This window comes from Oncorhynchus mykiss, chromosome 22 (assembly GCF_013265735.2).
Source record: "Oncorhynchus mykiss isolate Arlee chromosome 22, USDA_OmykA_1.1, whole genome shotgun sequence".
In the NCBI taxonomy this organism is placed as follows: Eukaryota; Metazoa; Chordata; class Actinopteri; order Salmoniformes; family Salmonidae; genus Oncorhynchus; species Oncorhynchus mykiss.
In genome coordinates this window covers 9295063-9317815 of record NC_048586.1, presented here as the reverse complement: position 1 = coordinate 9317815, position 22753 = coordinate 9295063, and the positions used below count along the sequence as shown (strand labels likewise).

At 43.0% G+C, this 22753-nt stretch overlaps 1 protein-coding gene across 8 annotated transcripts; it reads right to left on the bottom strand.

The window, feature by feature from the left end:
- Positions 1-983: 983 nt before the first annotated feature.
- ddx3xa (DEAD-box helicase 3 X-linked a) lies at positions 984-22494 on the bottom strand. 8 transcript variants are annotated; one of them, XM_021578859.2, is made up of 20 exons: positions 22170-22494; positions 18914-18962; positions 18740-18787; positions 16224-16283; positions 13523-13702; positions 12944-13070; positions 12730-12837; positions 12389-12488; positions 12106-12241; positions 11796-11890; positions 11531-11629; positions 10932-11092; positions 10571-10715; positions 10335-10479; positions 9394-9441; positions 5551-5732; positions 5252-5369; positions 4410-4566; positions 4144-4280; positions 984-3959 (listed from the first exon to the last, which is right to left on the bottom strand). In XM_021578859.2, the coding sequence occupies exons 1-20, from the start codon at positions 22212-22214 to the stop codon at positions 3862-3864; spliced, it is 2238 nt and encodes a 745-aa protein (XP_021434534.1). In that variant the 5' UTR covers positions 22215-22494; the 3' UTR covers positions 984-3861. The 8 variants fall into 8 exon arrangements, with proteins under 8 accessions (XP_021434534.1, XP_021434536.1, XP_021434538.1 ...); XM_021578861.2 differs by having other exon boundaries at positions 13571-13702; XM_021578863.2 differs by having other exon boundaries at positions 13592-13702; positions 22170-22493.
- Positions 22495-22753: the final 259 nt, after the last annotated feature.

Below are 22753 nucleotides of genomic sequence, written 5' to 3'. Positions count from 1 at the left end.
TCTGAGACTATCACAGTGCAGGTGCATTTATACGGAGACTTGATTACACACAGGTGGATTGTTTTTATCATCATTAGTCATTTAGGTCAACATTGGATCATTCAGAGATCCTCACTGAACTTCTGGAGAGAGTTTGCTGCACTGAAAGTAAAGGGGCTGAATAATTTTGCACACACAATTTTTCAGTTTTTGATTTGTTAAAAAAGTTTGAAATATCCAATAAATGTCGTTCCACTTCATGATTGTGTCCCACTTGTTGTTGATTCTTCACAAAAAAATAGTTTTATATCTTTATGTTTGAAGCCTGAAATGTGGCAAAGTTCAAGGGGGCCGAATACTTTCGCAAGGCACTGTACCTGTCAATCATGTATGACATGTCCATGTGTCTGTCCTGCCGGTTAGTCAGCAGAGCACTCACATATAGGACTGAACAGGCTAATAGGTTGTCTGAGAGGCAGTGTGTGCGTATCTGGTAGAACAAGTGTGCAAGTACATTTGCATGAATAATGTGTTTGATAGTGTGAGCGCACCAGTGTGTGTTCCTGCACAGCAACCCCCACTAAAACCTGTATGTGCATGCAGGGATCATCAAGCATGCTCTTAACCTCAACCACTGATTTGTGGTCAGATAATCCTAAATGCTTCTGGTATTCAACTCAACCAGTGACTTGACCACAACAGGGTTGTGTTCAGTAGGAATGTTGAAACAGAGCACAGGTGTACTACCCGAACTTGCCCATTAAGAATGTGCATCATTTTAAATTGCAAAACATTTGGCGAAATTGTGCACTATTGAACACAACACAACCCTGATTTGATAACAGAAGAATTCCATAAATGAGACAAGTGAAACATGGTGTTAACAATGAAATCTCTCAAATGAACTGAAGCCCATCAAATCAACGCCAACTTCGCTGCGCCTCTCCACAGCCACTCCAGGATATAGTCTGTCCTAGATTTATAACACAATTCTTAAGACATGCTTGATTTTTATAATATGGTACTTTTGCATTCAAACTTTATTTAGGTAAAATCATACAATAATTACACAGCTGAGTCTTTTCCCATGCTGTGCATTAGCCTCTAAGCTAGTACAGAAAGCAAAGTCTAAGTCTAAAGAGCTCTGGGTTGTTCTTCCTCAGGGCACTGAGCAAGTGGTGCTTGTAGCCTATTCTTCCTGTGGTCAGGCTAGCAGTTAATGTGCTGCTACTGTGGGTAACACTACTGCAGCTGAGACCTGCTCAATACTCTGAGGGAACAATCCCCAGAGGTGCCATATGCAAATGCAACAATAGAGAATAAACCACATTGTTTTTTAAGATTGTCATGTGCCAGACATACACTGGATGTTTTTTTATAAATATAAGTCAGGTCAAATTAGAATAAAGAGTTATTATAAACAATGCATACAATTTGAGAATCCCGAACAGTTCTGCACCGATAGATTTAGGAAAATTAGATTTTGCTCTTTTAACAACTTTAATTCCAAACCTTGGCATGTTTGATTAATTCCATTTCTCTTTTTGAAGGCCAATTTGACTATATAATATTTCGAGATGTTTCAAGGCCTCAGGCCCTGACGTCTGTGGATATTATTTTTGACCGAGTCCAATATGTCTTAAACATTAAAAAGCTCACACTACCCCGAAATATATATATTTTTTTCACGCATACAGGTGACATTCAACATTCAAGTGCCAGTGTTTTTGTTACCGTCTTTTGGTCAAGTTTCTTGTAACTTTCAAAGAATCACTTTGAGGCTTACAAAAATAAATATCTCTCAGAAATGCTTAATAAATTACACAAAACTAGCAGCAAAAGTAGAATCTAGAAATCTGTGTGCAAATGGCTAAATTCCCAACTGCTAAATCCCCTGGTCCCAAATAAATCCTGTTTAAATGTTGAGAACCCTTCCCCTTTGTAAACAAGCTGCGTTTTTTTCCACAATCTCCTCACACAATATTTGGAAGCTTAAGGACATGTATTCAAGACATTTATATAAAACTCTAGATGTGCAATAAAATAACTTTTGTAAAACTTGATGGGCACGACAACAAACAAGGGCCTACACACAAACTCAAGTAGCACCTTTCAATCCAAGTTCTCACTGTCAGTGCATCCGCTTTTAAAGTGAATACATTTAAAAAGTTCAAAAGGCACAATACACTTAAGAAACGTAGTGCACTTAGAGATACTCCAATGCCCCATCTCTCCTCCTCTCGTTGGCTGCTGCTCTTTGAGGGGAAAAGCCTTGTCTGGCCAGTCAGAACCAGAGCTTCATACACATCTAAAGCTGACTACCTCCCAGAGTTGACAGTACACATGTACCATAAGGAAGGGGACAACAGTCCCCAGTCTTTGGCCACCTTCACAGCAAGGAGCAATGGAAACCAAAGCGATGGCGGTGCACTGATAACCCTTGACCTTCAACCCATAACCCCGGCAACAACTGTCCTGCTGTCCAGTCCCTTTGCTTTCTGACTAGTTAACCCTTAGTGATGGACCTGCTGCTGCTTGTCTCAGATAGATGAACCATGCCCCTCCAACACAGCGTGAAAAGAGAAAACGTTTGTAATTAAGTTAAGCCTGCGACTCGGTTCATTTGTCTTATATCTCCTTGACCAAAAAACAAAACACTAGCATGCGTAGAATACCGGCTCGGCGGTCAACGGTAAGACTGTTTAATGTTAACGCTGCACCACACCGTGCCTCCCCGACGCTATCGTTCCCCCCTGCCCCCCCCCCGACGCTGTGGTCCTTGTGCAGCCATTTTGAACTTCACTTCCAAGATGGTGGGCATTTTTTGTTTTGATACATGTTTATAGAAGAAACATTTCACTCAAAACTGCCAGTTTTACAATACCACGCGCATGCGCCCGCTCTTCAAATGTAAACAAACCAAAAAACACTGCCCAGTTAATGTAGCTAGTGGCAGGTAACTTACTAGCTGCCATAACACTGTCAAGTCAATTCATTGAGTGTTTGTTTGAATTAAACCCTAGTGTGTGTTTGTTAGCATTGATTTTAACGACTTTCCGTGTTAAGAGATCACAACTGGAATGGCTATTGGAAAGACTACCGTATCCTTAGAGGAGCCTATCCAGGATAGAGTGAGCGAAAAAATTAAAAAGTAATCGAACTCTTCGTCCTTTAAAGATTAGAATACAGTTATTGGCCAAACTAGGAGTACGGCCCAGTGAGGTCGGACGCTACAGTGAAGTTAGCTGTTTGAACTCGATAAAAGGCTACATGATGACCGTGCGACAATTTTGAAAGGTTCAAATGGATTGATGACTCGAGCGAGTCACAATGCCCCCAGTGTTTGCCAAGGTTTGATTAAGTACAAGCTTTTTTTTTTTCTGTTTCTTTTTTCACCCCCAAAATAAAACACAATTTAGAGCTCTTGGCCACATTCATTTGGTGAAATGACAACAGAATTAGTCCTGTCTAAATTCAAAAGGCACAGTACATTACCATACAAATGATCCTCAGGTTATTCTTTTAGGTTCTTATTTTTGTTTATACAAAGAAAAAAGGATGTGCTGTTTTGAACAACGAAAGTCTAGAGTTGCTATATCAGACAATACATGTCAGCATCCTTACATGCACACTCTTAATCTTAAGTGTGCAAATCTCTGCTCTTCTCCAGTGGATTGGCATCACGCTGGTTATATCTTCGCGTTGCGTCGTTCTCCATGTGAGAGAAGCGAAGGGGCAGAGAATCGCAATGTGTGTAATGTACTGTGTGTCAGTGAAAACTACACAGGGTTGAGTGAGCGGGGGTATTTTAGTCTGGCGTAGTCAACATGTGGTTTCCGTGAGGGGATCGGTTTGGTTGGCGTGGCAACCGGGTTTCTATGACTAGTTGCCCCACCAGTCTGTTCCACTACCAGAGTGGCTGTAGTTGCCACCGTAGCCTGCATCGTTGCCACCATAGGAGTTCCCGCCTCCAAAGCCACCTAGGAAGGACAGAGGTCGAGGGTCAGTAGATTGTTATGATAGCTGTATGTGAGTTACTGAATTAATCTATATGGATGACCCCTCACACATGATTGAGTCAGGAATTTATCCATGATGATTTGGAAAACTAAGGGACATTTAGAGTGGCTCTTCAAATGGTTCTGAAAAGGGCCTAGTGCTTACCTCCACCAAAGCCGCCACGGCTTCCGCCTCCTCCGTAACCCCCGGTGCGTGGGCCTCCGCGCCCACCACCACCGCCAAAGCCGCCACCACCGGGTGTCTGACGGTAGTCCCTGGCACCAAATCCACCAGAGGAGAACCTAGCGGAGCGAGAGAACAAAAGTTGATACACACAGAACATGTAGCTTATTCTCCTTTCTCGAGAAGCTCCCTTCTGATCTAAAACCATTGGTGGGACATTAACATCCCTGAAAAAGTTGTGCGTGCACCTCTTGGAGCGTCCGCGTCCTGTGTTGCCCTTGTGCTGGTTCTCATAACCCAGGCTCTCCAGCCAGGACGGCACCTCCTGCTTGGCCTCCACCAGGATGTCCAGCAGGTCCTTGGTGATGTTGCTGTTCTTATCGTTGAAGAACGACGTGGCCAGACCTACAAAACGCAGACAGCTCTCAATACGCTACACACATCATGCAGCGCAACTCTCCAGGGCATGCGGTGGAATGAGCAACTTCAGTTCTTGAAAGACTTAAGGCTTCTTAAAAAGACAATTCATGCAGTGTGAGATCTTAAGTAATATAATAGTGTAGTTTTACTGTTTATCCTCAGTTATTCTCTTGTTTCTACAACATGTTGCTGAGTCTGTTCGGACTAGCTACCATCCCAGTCGTATCAGATGTAATACACAGAGGCGCATGGCCAACACAAACACCGTTATTCACCGGCACCAGTGTGGTAATGCACTCTCCAACACAACGGGACAATCTACTATTGTGCAGAGCTAAGCACAGCATTCTAATTATACAACTAACCGAATGTCAGACTGACAACAGAACCTGATACACAAGGTGAGTGACGCATGTGACCTAGCTATCAGTAACAATATGTGAATCCAAGAATAATTTGGTGATTTATCTATCTGTTTAGTCCGAGTCATGTTAATTATGCAGCAAACAAAAAAAAGCTAATTCTTGTTTTGGTAGCAAAATGTTCTAAAACGTTTTCCTTCGCATGACCTCAAACACAATCTTGGTGTGTTAGAGTTGGGTCAAAATCCTACACATACACATAATGGGTCATGATGGGAGAACCCCCCTCAAACACTAGTCCCACTCACCCAGGTTCCCCACGCGGCCTGTACGACCGATGCGGTGGACATACTCCTCTATGTCGCTGGGCAGGTCAAAGTTGATGACGTGCTTGACGTTAGAGATGTCCAGACCCCGCGCAGCCACCTGGAGGAGAAGACAGAGGGAAACGTGATGCAACCAGCAATGGCGAAAACCTTTCAGGTGGTGATTGTCGTTACGGTTGTAGTAGCTTCAATACAAATCCCGATCCGTTTTGATGCGTGTAGGATAAAAAGGGGGAAATGACATCACTGTCTTGACAGAAGGGGTGTGTGTGTTGCCGTACCGCGGTGGCCACCAGGATGGGGCAGCGGCCAGAGCGGAACTGGTTCAGCGCCTCTTCTCGGTCTCTCTGGGAGCGATCACCGTGGATACTGGTGCAGGCGTAGCCCTCACGATACAGGAAGTCCTCCAGGGCGTCTGCTCCCTTTTTGGTCTCCACAAACACCAATGTCAGAGACTCCTTACCTAGACAGAGTGAGGAAGAGAGACGTAGCGAGAGCGCGCGAAAGAGATGAAAAGAAAATCAAGCAAACGTTGAGTACTTAGCGCACAGGCTATGAGCAGGATAAAGACTTCAGACAATGAGAGGGGCGATGGGATCAGAAACAAAAAAATGGTGCTGCGCTAACAGAGCAGGTGCTGATAGGGTGACCACATGTCCCAGATGGTGCAGGACAGCCCTGCATTATGGCCCTTGTTAGACATTCCAACAAGTCTCTTTTACAGTCACATTGCACTTATTACTATATATATATATATATATATAAAAAAGATGTGGTACTGGTGATGTTAAACACTTCAATTGTTGAGATCTGATATTCTGATGTAGGCCTACGTCATCTTCAACCAATCACGTTTATCAGAACCTTTCGTGCTAAATTGCAGCTAATCTTTGAGTGGAAAGTTTAACTTGTGCTTCTAATGAAGAGCTACAAAAGGAGGTGGGCCAAGGCCTAAATAGCCGTATTATACTGAAAGGTAATTTTGTCAAACTTGTGAGTGTCTCAATTCTCATAACTTGCTTATTCAGCATACAAAGGTATGTGGACACCTGTACATCGAACATCTCATTAAAAAAATAAACGGGCATAAATATGGAGTTGGTCCCTACTTTGCTGCTATAACAGCCTCCACTCTTCTGGGAAGGCTTTCCACTAGATGTTGGAACATGGCTGCCGGGAATTGCTTCCATTCAGCCACAAGACCATCAGTGAGGTCAGGCACTGATGTTGGGCGATTAGGCCTGGCTTGCAGTCGGGCGATTAGGCCTGGCTTGCAGTCAGTCGGTCGTTCCAATTCATCCCAAAGGTGTTCAAATGGGTGGTGGGGTCAGGGCTCTGTGCAGGACAGTCAAGTTTCTCCACACAGATCTTGACAAACCATTATGGCCCATGCTTTGTGCACAGGGGGATTGTCATGCTGAAACAGGAAAAGGCCTAACCCAAACCGGTGCCATTGAGTTGGAAGCACTGAATCATCTAGAATGTCATTGTAGAGTCAAGATTTCCCCTCACTGGAACTAAGGGGCCTAGCCCGAACCATGAAAAACAGCCCCAGACCAATATTCCTCCTCCACCACCTAGCCTTCTCCAGGTATCTGCTAAACCCAGATTTGTTTGTCAGACTGTCAGATGGTGAAGCGTGATTCACCACTCCAGAGAACGTGTTTCCACTGCTCCAAAGTCCAACGGTGGCAAGCTTTATGCCACTCATAGTGCATAGTGATCTTAAGCTTGTGTGTGGCTGCTCGGTCATGGAAATCCATTTCATGAAGCTCCCAACGAACAGTTCTTGTGCTAACGTTGGTTCCAGAAGCAGTTTGGAACGCTGTAGTGATGCAACCGAGACAACAATTTTTAAGCGCTACCCACTCAGCGGTCCCGTTCTGTGGGCGTGTGTGGCCTACCACTTTGCAGCTGAGCAGTTGTTGCTCCTAAACATTTCCACTTCACAATAAAAGCACTTCGTTGACCAGGGCAGCTCTAGCAGGGCAGAGAGTTGACAAACTGACTTGTTGGAAAGTTGGCATCCTAGGATGGTGCCACGCTGAAAGTCAGAGCTCTTCAGCACAGACCATTCTACTGAGAATGTTTGTCAATGAAGAGTGCATGGCTGTGTGCTCAATTTTATACACCTGTTGTGACTGAAATAGCCAAATCCGCCAATTTGGAGGTGTCCAAATACTTTTGGCCATGTAGTGCATTTGCAGCTACGACACCCACAGTAAATGCCGTAAAGCCTGGCAGTGAATGCCACGGTAGATGGGACTTGCCGACAAAGTTCAAATATTTAAACTTTTGTCAATCAATGCTAACACTTTTTAAAATGTTTTCTACCCGATGTTCATTAGCATTCTTTGTTTACTGAAGTCACCCTAGCAATGCATACCATCGTGCTGTCTTTTGCTGTCACCATATTTTTTTTTTTACTTTCTTGTCCCGCTATGCCAACTGGTATGATGGTTTTGCGTCCCGTCTATATGCAGCATAACTGTTTTACATTCCCTGAGACCAACCAGAAATGGTTTCCTTGGCCAAATAGTGTCAGATTTTCATTAACCGCCAGTCTCTTACTGCATCACAAAATTTTGCACAAGGCAAAAGAGTAGGTGCTTCAATTAGCTTGTTCGTTGCAGCGGAAGGGGGATGTGTCTGAGATATTTTTTGTTATTAATGTAGGCTACACTGTCCCACAAATATGCCACAAAAATCTTGTCCCGCATTTGGGTATTTTAAATGTGGTCACTCTATAAAATCGATGGTGGTGTGACTGAGTTCATCACCATGGAGCAACGAAACAAACGGCAACTGAAAAATGGAAATCAGGGGAGCAGAAGCATGTCCTCACAGCCATTTGGAATAGTACTAGTAAATGAGTAGTCTCAGTTTTGTCAGCAGTGGACCAACACTACATTAATGGCTATCGGCACAAACGGTCAAGTGTGAAACTGGATGGGGGGTGGATGGGGGCATGTGGTGGTGTCATTGTTGACATTCTCTGATGACCCTACGTCTAATTCAACAGCAGCAGCATTCAGTAACAGGTAGGCAGCAGGCTGCATTTGGGTAAGGTTGGCATGGCAACACTGAGCGATGAAGAGAACAGGACCAGGTTTGAGTGTCTTGAAAATGCATCCTGCCTTCCTTGGAATAATTGCTGATTTCACATGTTTGGATAGGTGAAGGCTAGTAGCATATGGCAAAAACATTCACCTATCCAGTCATAATATCTGTGCTAATGTCACAGAAGGCGTGATGTCTATTCTAAATATTCAAATCAGGGCTTGGATATCTACATGCAGGTCTAGCGCCTAGGGCAGTGTTCACAAAACTCAAGACCTCAAGGGGTGCACATTTTGGTTTTTACCCTAGCACTACACAGCTGATTCAAATAACCAACTAATCATCAAACTTTGATTAGTTGAATCAGCTGTTTCTAAAATGTTTAACTTCATATTCATTATGTTTTGTCATAAAAAAAAGATAGAAGTGTTTCCAATGACAACACATACTCATAATTGGTTCAACACCGATGAGGTCATTGGAAACTCATCGTCTATCTTTCCCCCCCACAAAACATAGTTCATTTATATTTTTTCCCCCTTTAACATAGATGGACTAAACCTACTTTTATAGAAGACTCCAGTAGCTCCTTTAAACAGTTGACTAACAGAGTGTAGCTCAGTTTACAAAGGCAACAGCCCAACGTGTCCTTAAAATCTCCCACATGTGTGTGTGTGTGTGTGTGTAACACCCAGACAGTAACACCAAGCCAAAAACACCAAAGCTGTGCTCCAATTAACATCCTCCTTTGAGGATGGTAAGCATTACTGCTGGTTCTAATGACAGGGTTGGTCCTGGAGGGCTGTAATTTAGTCTTAGTGTTGGGCTGGAACAAAAGCCTGCACACCACAGCTCCCCAGGCCTCGAGTTGCCCACCCCTGACCTAAAGGTAGGATTCCCCTGGCCCTGAGACTACAACCATTATGTCTGGCCCTAAAGCTCTTTTGAGAAATTATGAAAAGAGAAATAGAGGGTTGGGGACCAGGGAAGGGAAAAGGATGGAGTGGGATGTTTGCCAGTTGGGAGGGTCAGACTGGGGGTTATAGTACCATAATAATACTTACCGGGTGTCACTGCAGCCTCCTGAACATCAGGAGCATCACTGGGAATGACTAAATAAAACCAAACCGCCCAGTAGAGTAAACCAAAGGCAGTGTGGAGTAACTTAACAGTTCTTAACAGATATGTAATAACTAGCGCTTTCCCAATCATCCACCCTCCATTTCACCCAGGGGAGAATGGTGAAGGTTCATCATGTCAACTAGTTTAGGAGACCTGTCCATGGGGCAGTTCATTTACTTTGGGCATACAGACTAACAGGTGGTTGGGGGTGGGGGCAAGGGAAAAGGCTAACAAATGTACCCTTTTAGATAAACACCGTGGCAAGTATCATCAATTAGTTTCAATACATCTGTGACTGAACCAATGATTTAGATATACACATATACACACACTAGTTGACTGATACGGGGCACAGTGTTGAAGCCACCGTGTCTCCATCTTGGCACTGCCCCACTATTGTAAACAACATTTTGGAAGCTATAGAAATACATTTCTTAATGTCTACATTTATGTTTTCCACATTTATTTTATTACTGACCACCTTAATGCACACTTAAAAGTATATTTTGAGACAAAATATATAAAAACGTCTTTAAAGTAAACATTTGACTTTACTAATGTTACTGTGCCCACTACAACACAAAATAATTAATAACATGTAATTTTGTCCTAGAAACATTAATTGAAATAGTGTAGAATTCCATTAATTCCTATGGAGGACTGCTCCTTCTGGGGAGTGCCAATATGGCCGACCGGTGGCTTCAGAGCCTCTCAATGACCAATACATATCATCAGCAATCCAGGGCTAATATACATCATTGGATTGAACGTTATACCTGTGTGAATGATGGAGTTTGGTGTGAGAACGTGAGCGTGTGTAAAAGGGTTTGAGTGTTATGGGGTAGAGTTGGTGTCTTTGTTCGTTCATGTGTGCGTTCCTTACCTGTAGCGTTGAGCAGGTCCAGGAGGAAGGATCTCTTGTCACCATCCTCCACCCACACTACTTTCTGGGTGATGTTTTCTGAGGTGGAGCCCACGCGGCCCACGGCCAGGAAGATATAGTCCTCTAGGAAATCACGCGCCAGCATCTAACAGTCAGAAATACACAGTCAGAAACACGCACCCAGAATTTTACTCTATTTCTCAAGCTTGCGTCACTACTGGTGCATGCTTGTGTACCTGGATCTCCTTGGGGAAGGTAGCACTGAACATCATGGTCTGACGGATGCCTTTAGGGGGCATGGTGTCCTGCTCCACGATGCGTCTGATCTGGGGCTCAAAACCCATGTCCAACATCCTGTCAGCCTCGTCCAGCACCAGGTAGCTGACAGGGATGACAGAAACAGCTCACTTAGCACTTTGGTCACTCACTTATGTTAGTGTTGGACAAAACATTAGCCAACTCATTATCATTAACACTAGCCAACTCGTCAGCACTAGTTAACCAGTGCTAATGAGTTAGCTAACAAGTTATCTTGTTAGCTTTAGCAAACTCTTTGGCGTTAGCCAATTTGTCAGTGTTCGCGCCTGCCCCACTCACTTGCAGTAGTCGAGGCCAATCTTGCCCCTTTCCATCATATCCACCAGGCGCCCGGGTGTGGCCACCAGAAGGTGGCAGCCTCGCTCCAGGTCTCTGATCTGCTGGCCGATGTCAGCCCCCCCGTACACCACACAGGGACGCACACGGGAGCGGTACGCAAACTAAGAGATACACAGGACAGTTCAGAACACTAGTACAGCCATAATTCAAGTTTCAACCATCACCCTTTCATTGTCTTTGGAGTATCGTTCTATAACAGATGTTACCGAGATGAACACTTATGTTACATAGAACTTGATGCGCATTCATTTTGACAGGATATAAGATTGTACCAGTGATTAAAAATGGAACCAGAAGACATGGCACTGGGCATTTTGCCCCTCCATAACACACACAGTACAGGGAAAGTGTGCATGCCAAGAAAATACATTTTATTTATCTCGTTGCAATCAATCAGCCTGTTGGGAATCAGTAACATTCAGTTCACCATCTTCCTTAGCCGCAACAAGGCTACTCTACTATACTGGTGTCACTACAACGCCATTCATTGTCTGTCCATCGTGTATGGTTTTGTCTGTCTGTGGAGTTTTAGCCCACACCTTTCTGGACTCTTCGTAGATCTGCAGGGCCAGTTCTCTGGTGGGAGCCAGGACCAGGGAGAGAGGATACTGCTTACGGCGCCCATATTTACCACTGTCCTGTGGAGGGAAGCAACAAGTGTTGGTCAACCTCAACACATCACATAAATAAATAGCACACCTGCAAGTCGGGAGGGGGCAATTGAATTGCTTTCATAGAAAAGCAGCGTTTCAGATTGATGGAAAAACTCAACGTTGCAGGCTGCTCGTGTATGTGACTGTGTACCTGTCCGTTCTTGCCAGCCGCTGCAGCGTCTCCAGGCCCCTGTGTGTAGATCTGGCTCAGCACTGGCACCAGGAAGGCTGCAGTCTTACCCGAGCCTGAGGAAAGGAACAGTCACTCAATACAATAATCATTCATTTTTGCTGGTCTGAAAGAAAATCCCCAAACATGTTTTAAATATTTAGCTAAATTTGTAATGCAAAAGGAATCAAATTAAAGTCCCTAAACAGGCTCAATTCCATTTTATCCTCTAGCGAATCCTTCCGCTACCGTCTCCCACCTTGAAGTAAAGCTTCTTCATTCATTCTCTTACCAGTCTGAGCGCAAGCCATGAGGTCTCTCTTGGACTTGATGACCGGGATAGCGTATTTCTGGACAGGGGTGGGCCGCGTGTAGTGGGTCAGGGCAATGTTGCTCATGATGATCTCACCCATGTCCACATCATGGAACTGAAATACCAAAACACAGGCGCTGTTAGTTTTGGATCACTTCTACTCTTAACTTTTGTCAACAAGAGTTACTTGAAAGTGTTCCATAGCGTGTTTCTCTTGATCTACAAGACAATTGTTGACTGTAAAGCCAGTGACGTGACTTACACTATCAATGTGTGGCGGGCAGTTGGATCCAGTGGCCTCCACCGGAATGTCGTCGTATTTCTCAAAGTTAATACCTGTGTTGCCGCTTGAGAACAGCTCCCTGGATGAGCGGAAAAAAATTGGGTTAGAGGACATCACATTAGACAACACCTAACATGACTCTTTAAAAAGTTACCCAAAATTGCTGAACACTCCTATTGCACACTCCCAGCTGTAAGAGTGAGTCTAAGATCAATATGGTTGAGTATGCTTATTTAAAATGGCACACTTAAAGTTGCAGAACTCCTATACACACTGGTTTTGGCCAATGTAACAGTTGAGAGGAGAAGAGTGTGACTCACGCTTCCAAGCGTTCGTTGGCGGGGCTGGGTTTGGACCAGTCCTCATCGTCCCTGGAGTCTTCCTGCCAGCGGTTGTTGCCTCCACCGCCATAACCTCCACGCTGATAACTACAACAGACACACAGATACACTGCTCAACACACTTCACAATCATCAGCTGTCTGAACACACACCTACTTGTATAGCAAAATACATTCCGCTGACTGGTACGTACCCTCTGCCCCCTGATGATCCACGGTCGTTGTAGAAAGAAGACTTCCCCCTCCCGCCAAAGCTGTTATAGGCTGCGTCTTGTCTGGGAGTACCTCCCCAGCCTCCACCATCCTGTCCACCACTAAACCCTAGCGAGAGAGAGTGGATAGCTTAGTGAGTACCACCATTCAAATATTGCTTGGGAAGCAAACAGCCATTTTGGTAAATGGATTTGATCGAATGATTGGAGTGTAGGATAGACAATGTGCAGGGGTGTTTTTTTTTCTGTATCTTTCAAGTATTGTCTGCGTATTTTATCAATAAAACATATTGTGTCTTAAGTAAAGGAGTCTTATTTGTATTAAGTATTTTATTCTTACATTATTTCAATTACTGGTGACTCAAGGAAATTCTGCCTCTGCAGATAGTCTATTAGTAGTCATTACTAGTATTACCGAGTAAAAATGTGTCTATATGCACAGTAGGACCTAGAGGACCAGATCTAGAGCATAATACAATATCTACTACTTGCATTAGTCTAATAGTATTGGTTATTACTGCGGAATAGATAAATACAATTTGGCACAGTAGGTTTCCCCACCTGCGATGTGCATTGGCTGATTAAACGAGGCGCCACCCATGCCGTTACCGCGGTAGCTGCCACGCCCACCTCTGTCATTTCGGGGAGGCCCGCCGCGTCCCCCGAAGCCCGTATTGCGGTTGTCATGGTAACCATTGGCAAAGCCGTTGCTGCGTCCGCTGTCCCATCCTCCTGGAGAGTCTTCATGGACAGGGTGAGGGGAATGAAAGGAAGAGGGGGATGATGAGACGGAGGTAGAGAAAGTGTACTATGGGGTTGTCATGTTCAGAGACTACGAAGGGGATAGATTGGACTCCCAAGCCCACAGACAAAGGAAAATACTCACCTCACTATTCAAATATCAGTTCCCATCACCCTCCTTTCAAATGGGATTTGGCAAAGCTAGTGACTATTGATCAAAGGACTTCTAAAACTATATTTTAGAGATTCAACCTTGTAAAAAGGGAGGCCAACTGACTGAACTTGGCAGTATGAGTTCACAACAGAACATCTCTGCAGAAAACCTATACTTCCAAAGAATCCTACAATACAAGATCAGGCTCCCATCTGAGGTGGGGACATTCACTACAGCGATATGCCCAGCTCTGCATGCTGGCCGTCTCATCTTTGCCATTGGTGGCAACACCATTATGAGTGCAGGCTAGGCAGCAGGCTGGTCAGGGGACTGTTTAGGGCTTTACCACTGCCAGACGTGACAAACAGCCCCAACCCACAGGGTTTTTCTTTCATTTCAAGGTGGTAAAGCTTCAGATAAAAGGTAGTCTAAATATGTAGTAAGCAGCAGCTTCCACATCCACCTGTGGGTCCTCAGCGGCTCCTTCAACACCAGATTTCTCACGCACAGGGCAAACCTAATGTGGTGAATACACACACCAGCTGAGGCTTCAGACCAGGCCTAGTGCTGTGCACAAACACACACTGTTCATATCCCTGTGCACTATGCAAACAGCGCCAGCCAGGAGCCACATTCTGTAGGATCAAAGACTACCATTCAGAGGCATTGCTAAGAAACTGAGTCAGCTAGTTTCATGTTGGACAAGGGGTCCAGAAATACTTGTTAATTTAGCCTAGTCCTCTATTGATGCAAACTGTGCATTAACACAAGGGATGCAATAATGTGTAATTCATATTGGTGCAGGCTGAATGAGCTACATTAATAAAAGACAATTCTGTCTAAATTACTTGAGTTGAAGACTCCAACAGTAAGCAATATACTATATGAATGTATAGTGTGGCTTAGCCAATGTTCAATCAGACAGTAAAATTAGCAGGTCTGCTTACTCTTTATGGAGGGACTATTTCTGGACAGTAGAGTTAACACAGATTAAGGTGGAAGGATAGAGGAATCACATAACCAATCAGGATTCAGATCAGTCACCCCCTACAGCAGCAAACTGCAGGCTCTGACATCAATACGCATGGCACAATGTTAAAGACAAGCAAAGTCCTTACATCTAAGCCGCACAATTTCAGACCCCAACAAGTTACACAAGGTTTTCCTTGGTTAATTACAGTGCCTATTGGAAGGATTCCAAGTAAAGGCTAATAGCTATTTAAGCTCATCAAATGTGCAACATTTCCTTCACACAGGAGTCCCTGCTTTGATTCCATTCAATTGGTATACTCCTAGAATGACCAGAAGGTAGTGAATACTACATACCTAAGGTTTGTTTTGATACAGCTGTATTCCTACTGCAGATACACAACATTAGGATGTTAGCATTGAGCATACTGCAGCTCCCATTGGCATTAGTAATAAGGCCATTCTAGCGACGCAGGACAGAATCTCACTAAAAATATCAATTTTAAAAACAACCATGCAACAGAGGCAAGCTACTGCATACTAGAATACACAGCTTTGATACCAGTCCATGGCTGCATATTCTCAAGTGATACCCTATTCCTGGTAGTGGGAATTGGGTGTGGTGTTCTCTTAGGGGAATAGCCTACGTGGCATGCAGGTACACAGGTATACCATTTCTGTCTGACCAGACCCCATTGTTAAAGTGGTAAAAGTCTAGCTCCTGAGAGGCCAGTCTTGGGTAACCTAAGCAAAGGTACAGGGGAAGGAGGCTATAAAAACAGATTATCCTTCCATAAGTTGGCTGATGCAAGAGTAGTTTGACATGACACTAATAGTTACCGGCCATACAGTTATCCCATCCAGGTGTATAGTTATTTTTGTGTCTTTGGTGGCATTGAGGGTACTGCTTAAATTAAACTTTCAGGGACACCACATATTGTAAAGGCTTACAATATGGAAAATACTGTGGGTTAGAACATGTGCAAGATCGCACACACACAAGTTCTCAATACAGCTAGCTCATCATTGAAAGCAGCTATAATAAGATGTTAAAATTAGATGTGCTGCAATGCCAGCAAAAGAATTTAAAAAATCTAATGCATTGGCCTAGATGAAGCTATCATATCCTGTTCCCTCACATATAATTTGTAAGCAGCATCTGAGCAAAACCAGCAGAAAAAAAAGCAAATCAGTTTCAGGTTTGAAGCTGGGTGTCGCATTGTTTTTCAAAAGTCTAATCCCCTTCACATTGGGTTCCATTTCCACAGATTCAGTTTACGTTGGTGGAATCTGTGCACCTGGAACAACCCACATTGGTGTTTCAGGTGTGTAAAAGGCCATTTCATGCAACTACAAATGCAGGGTGCCCTCAGCACAAAGGAGACGGAAGGCACTTACAGAAGTTCACTGGAGGTGGCACTGAATAACCGTACTGTCTACCAGAGGAATAAGCATTTTCTGTTGTGGGATAAAATTAAAATAAAAAACAATGTCACAATGGTGTGAGATGAAGCTAACCCAAGAAACGCTTTACCATGATTAATGAGATGTTCATTGGGATATACTCTGGCATTTAATATGTGTACAACTTCTCAGAGGCAAGTCAGTGCTAGCCTAGTTAGCATGATAATGTTTTCTTAGGACACCGGCTTGTCTTTCCCTTAAGAATATTGTGATCTGCTGGACCCAGTGACAGCGAGCAGTAAACAACTGGTAACTTTCCAAATCCAACAATCATGCAGATTATTCAGAAATGGCAGAGAGAATGTTGATGATTTCTCTTGTGCAATAACTGGAAGTATTTTTGTTGGGCCAGGTCTAGAAAAAAAGTTGCCACGATTGAAACAATTGTACAGTATCCTCTGTAATTTTTGGTGTATGCATCTCAAGGGTTTCCAGACTTTTGACACATGCCCCAAAAATAATCCCGGACCCACCATGTTAAAAGTCTCTGTGCCACCAGAGACTCTGGGTTCGAGCCCAGGCTCTGCCGCAGCCGGCTGCGACTGGGAGGCCCATGGGGCGGCGCACAATTGGCCTAGCATCGTCCGGGTTAGGCCGGCAGGGATATCCTTGTCTCATCGCGCACTAGCAACTCCTGTGGCGGGCCGGGCACAGTGTGGCTTGATTGAGTTGTTTCGGAGGACGCACGGCTCTTGACCTTTGCCTCTCCCGAGTCCGTACGGGAGTTGTAGCAATGAGAAAAGACAGTAACTACTAACAATTTGATACCACGAAATTGGGGAGAAATGAGGGGTAAAAAAAGTAAATGTAAACTTTTTTTCTTCTTCTTTGAGCTTTGACAGTATAATTGATTGACTGATTTGTAATAATATTTAAATCAGAAGGAGTTATGGTTTGAAATTCATCAGAAATTTATTGGGAAGTTGAGGAAAACAGGCAATTGTGTATGATCTTCTATGTAGAAGAGATCATAGATGTTTTTTCCACCAGTCTGGTGGAAGAAAAGAGACACCGCTCATTTTATTACAACCGCTTTTAGCAGCTAAAAGCTGTATGAACCAAGCGCAGTGAGCAATACGGACCCCATTCCAGTGTTTTGTCACCCCTGGATGGTCGGGTGACATGTAGAAAGTACTTGTCAACAAGTGGCAGCTTTCCACGACGATCAATAGGACCTCAGGCGACACGTTTCCTTATTTGTAAGGAACGCTATTACGTTTATCGAGAGCTGTAGAAGGTCATGTGAACATAATTTTATTATTTCCACGCCTGTGAGCCAGGAGTTGTTAGTCAAGAAAGACACAAATAAGGTTGTACGTCATTGTAGGGCTGGGCAATATGGCTTAAGCCTAAAAAAAAAAAAAAAAAGATTTATTGGTGATTCACAACACACATCTAGATTTTTTGTTGTTCTCCATATAGGCGTTGTTGTACAATTAAAATACACTACTTCTGACAGTCCACAATAATCAAATTAATTTGAGGCTTGTGATATTATACCAAGGCTAAATAGATGAATAAGCCTTACACAACCACAAAACCCACTAAGACTTTATTTTAGCTAAAAAAAGTTACATCTGCTTTTCTTTTCTGGACAGCGTATTGAAAATGCAGATTTCGGAATTCTAACGCAACCCCTGGGTTGCACATTTAACCCCTTTTTTGGTGTCACAAAACTACCTGTATTATTAAATTATATATACATTTTTTAAAAAGTGGTACCGGTTATCTTCAGACGAATCCCATGACCCTTGTGGGGGTCCTTGAGCAAAATAGAGAACGCCATCGTGTTTGTGAGAATTCCCCCTTTCTATAATGTGGTCCCATTAGTTTGTAGCCCAAACGGTTCAGAGACTTGTGGGGATCGTAGAGCAAAACACCATCGTGTTAATGAGTCTCCCCTTTTCATAGAGGGGTCATAAATTTGACGTTGACGTTAGAAAAAAGATTTTCAGGATGTCTCATGGTCTGACAAACACAGCTGGAGCTCTGCCACCTTTCACCACAGATGAGAAAGTGCAACACTGGAGGATGCTGATACCTCTGGCTTTAACTGACTGATTTTGATGGTTTTTTTTTTTTTTTACATGTAACTTAGATTGATGCAACAGTGCTTCAATTAACTTGGGGATTAACTGACAAATGCATGGATTTCTGGTCGAAGTTATAATTTCAACCTGTCCCGAACCCATTAAAACACTGGCCAAAACTTATTTCACACCTTCATTAACGACAAGCCCTTTGTTATCCAACGGCATTAAATATTTAAATGGAGAACATGGGAGTTTTGGGGGGGGCAAGCCTGAAACAAGCAGACAGGTAGGCCTATAGAATTGGGAACTGGTAACAATCGGCAGAAGACCTCGCTCAGAGCGAGTCTGTACCCTGGTAATACAAGTCGGGGCTGATGTCTTGTATGTGATTTATTGGGTGTCAAAGATGATGCTTACCGTTTTTGGAAACTTCTTTGTTCCTCAAGTGAGGTGGAATGTAACGCCCTAGGAAGTGGAAAATGGTAGGACTATCAGTTTTCACATTGAGAAACAAATAGTATGGTAAAGCCATCAATGAAGATCGCCACAATGAGCTACACTGAATGCAAATTATTGGCTGTTAATACTTACTGCCTGTGCCTCCTCCCTGTCCGTCAGAGTTCAAGTCTAGGCCAGCAAGCTGAAAACACAGAAATTATGTTGGAGTGCATCAAGTGATTTTAACACAAGCATGGTCAAATACAACCAAGGGGTGAATTAATGCTTGCAAATCTGGTGCCAAAAGTCTGATCCTAGCACTGATTGGACAGGTTCAAGTTCAATATGAAGGATAGCCTGTACAGTGCATTCAGAAAGTGTTCAGACCCCTTACCAGGTTCCACATTGTTACGTTACAGCCTTATTCTAAAATTGATTAAATTGTTTCCCCCCCAATCTACACACAATACCTCATAATGACAACGTGAAAACAGAAATAATCCAAACTTCTTCCATTATAAGAATGATGGAGGCTACTGTGTTCTTGGGGACCTTCAACGCTGCAGACATTTTTGGTACCCTTCCCCAGATCTGTGCCTCGACACAATCCTGTCTCGGAGCTCTACAGACAATTCCTTAAACCCCATGGCTTAGTATTCGCTCTGACATCCACTGTCAACTGTGGGACCTTATAGACAGGTGTGCACCCTTGCTCAATTTCTCTTTTTCAAAGTCTCATAGCAAACAGTCTAAATACAGTATACGTATGTAAATCTATATTTTATGAATTTGCAAAAGTGTCTACAAACCTTTCCTTGCTTTGTCATTATGGGGTATTGATGAGTGGGGGGAAAGTATTGAATCCATTTTAGATAAGTCTAAAATAAAATGTGGAAAAACTGAAGGGGTCTGAATACTTTCCAAATGCACTGTATACCAAGTCAGTGAATCAAATGTTTACATTACTGAAGTGATTCTGTGTGTGGGGAAAGTTCAAAGTTACAGCCAACGCTCTTGGCTTACATGACCAAATTGTTTTTGCATGTGCATGTTGACTTTGACGCTTTTACGACACTCCTGTTAAAATACCCAAACCAACTATATTATTTTGGGGACAGGTCGAAACACACATAAAACATGCATTGGACATTTACCAAGCTTGCTGTTGCTAGCTAATTTGTCCTTGGATATAAACATTTACGGATCAAGCATAAATTGGCCTTTAGTCTAGGCCGCCGCAAAGGATTAGTTCACTGAGATGGGTACATACATGCATACAGGTTACTGCTCGACTAAAACAACCTTGGTCGACCAATCGACTAATTGGGGTCAGCCCTATTCCCTGTTCACCTTTCTTCTGTTGATTTGATCAGCAGTTGGCAACCAACTGAGACGCATTACCAGTTCTATTTTAGCGCCTAGCTACACAGACGCACGGAATGCTACAGGTTTGGTCAGCCTGTTAAATGCTGACCAGACCACCCAAGTTGCTAAACACATTAGTCAATCATTTCACCCGTACTGCTTGCCAAGCGCTAAAATAGAAATGTATTATATTTTAGATGCTTTAGGCGCTGTGGGTTCCACATTTCCCATTTCCTCAGTATTTAAGAGCATAACGTGGGTGATTGAAAGATGAACTTGGTACACACTCCAGTCCAGTTGGTGGCGGTAATGCACCTTAAAAAGTTTGCTTCCAATCGCCATATAAAATCCACAGAAAAACTAACTAGGTTTCCCCTTTATGTTTATGGTTAAATTGCCAGAGTAGAGAACACACGGTTTTGTATGAACCAACATGGGTCAAGATTCTACAAAGATCCAGCCAAAAAAGGGCCATATGCATTCCAGCTAAAATAACAACCCAATGTTTTCCCACAACAAATTAGCTAGCAACAGCACACTAGCTAGATTTCTATCATTGTTTCATGTGCATTTTGACCTGTCCCCAAAGTAATATAGTTGGTTCAGGTATTTTAATCTGTCTCGTGGGGATACACATGCACTGAACAGGTCATTGCATTTTGGTACACCAGAAGTACATTAAGTTGCAGAGGCAGTACATATGTTGGATTTATCGAATTTTCACCTTCTTTACATTTCTGTCAAGCCCTTTATGCATAAGGTTTGATGCATACATTAGATAAATCCAGCATATGCACCAAATAGAACGCACTACAACATAATGCTGCAAGGCAAACAATGCATTCCATTAGTATTTAATGTACCTCTGGTGTAACAAAATGTAGTGACATTAAAGGTGTGATCAAGGCTTTACCACCATAGTGAATCATGTGCAAAATATCCAAGACTAACGCTTCCAACACACCGACAGTGGTGGCATTTTGGTACACCAGAACTATATTCATTTCCGATGAAACGCTGCGTTTGCCTTGCAGCATTGCGTTGCAGCGGCAGTTGCAGTGCACAAATTGGATTTATCGACCGTATGCGTCAAACTGTATGAGTAGGTGGCTTGACAGAAGTGGCAGCGGCATAAAGTGAATGTTTAACTTTTGCTGCATACAAATCCAGATGATGCTGTCTGTGTGATCGAAGCGTTGTTCTGCTGACTAACGTTATATACAAACACGATTATACCGGCGAAGTAACCTTATATAGACCAATATCCACATAACATTTATTAAAAGCAAGTTAACTAGCTATGTTTTACATAACTAAAACCGGACATTAACTCACTAGCTAGTCAATGGTAGATTGGCTTTGTAAACGCAGTCTGGAGTAGGTTACTTTATTCACCTACAGTCCTCGCGATTGTTATTTCCTGCGCCACGTTTCAAGACTCAGCAGTTACTTTTACCGGCCGGTAAAATGTCATCAATCCAACCAGCTAAGTTAGCTAGCACGCTAAATGTATCTGAATATCAAATGTCAGCTTGGTAGTTATCTATGTTGCTAACAAGTATTGGTTCTGTAGCTAGATAGCCAACATTAACCAAGGCCTAAGCACGCCTGGTTAAGATTGCCGTGAGATCAACTACGCAATCGATACCGACCTGTTACGTGTAGCCAACTAGCCTGGCTAATTACATATTAAACACTGAAATATGTATTTTCGACTGTCAGCTAGCTAACTACATTAATATACAGTTATTGATAGCAAGTGTTCACTATATGTAATCGTTGAAACAAATCATTTTCTAACTACCCAAGTCTTATCAAAACTGAATATTGCTAGGCAGCATCCGCCATCACCACAGTTAATGTCACCGGCGACACACCAACCACCATTTTACCAGCCACATCCACGCAGTTAGCTTGGCTACGAACCGCTTTAGCTTGGTAGCTTAGCATACGCTTCGCTAGCTGACGGAACGTTATTTTAGCTGTCCTAACTCCATATTTCCTAAGTTATAATTGTATTAAATACATTAAGTAAAACACTCACCTGCTGATCTAGACCGTGTTGATTATCAACGACCACATGACTCATAACTAAAGAGAATAGAGAGGGTTATTTGTCAAGGGAAAGTATTTTCTTTGTTAGCACACTAGCTAGTTTCTTTGAAGATCACACAATTCTTCCTAGATTCCAGTCCGTAATATGTTGCTAACTTTATGTCCTTTCAGTCAATAAAACAAGTGTATTGTGTAAATAAATGTTCCTTTCTGTCAGTTTTTACGTGGTTGCAAATTAAAGTATCCACTCGAGCTGTAACCGTAACCTTCCACTGGCTTCTCCGTGGTGGAATGAAGCTAAGTTACGCGCACAGGTACCGCGAGATAACACTATTTTAGAACAGACATCGCGATGTTCCAAATTTTGTACATTTCCGCGCGGAAATATTAATCTGCATTATTTTTGCTCAGGTGAAGTGCGTATGATAGTAAAGTAAATAATATTGCTAATAGCAAACATATTAAATCGTAGTAAACATATATTATGATAGGACATAAGAAAAGGAGACAAGGTGAAGGAAAAGAAGCAAAACCTTGTGACGCGGCACTTTGGGTATTGCTTAATTGTCTGAA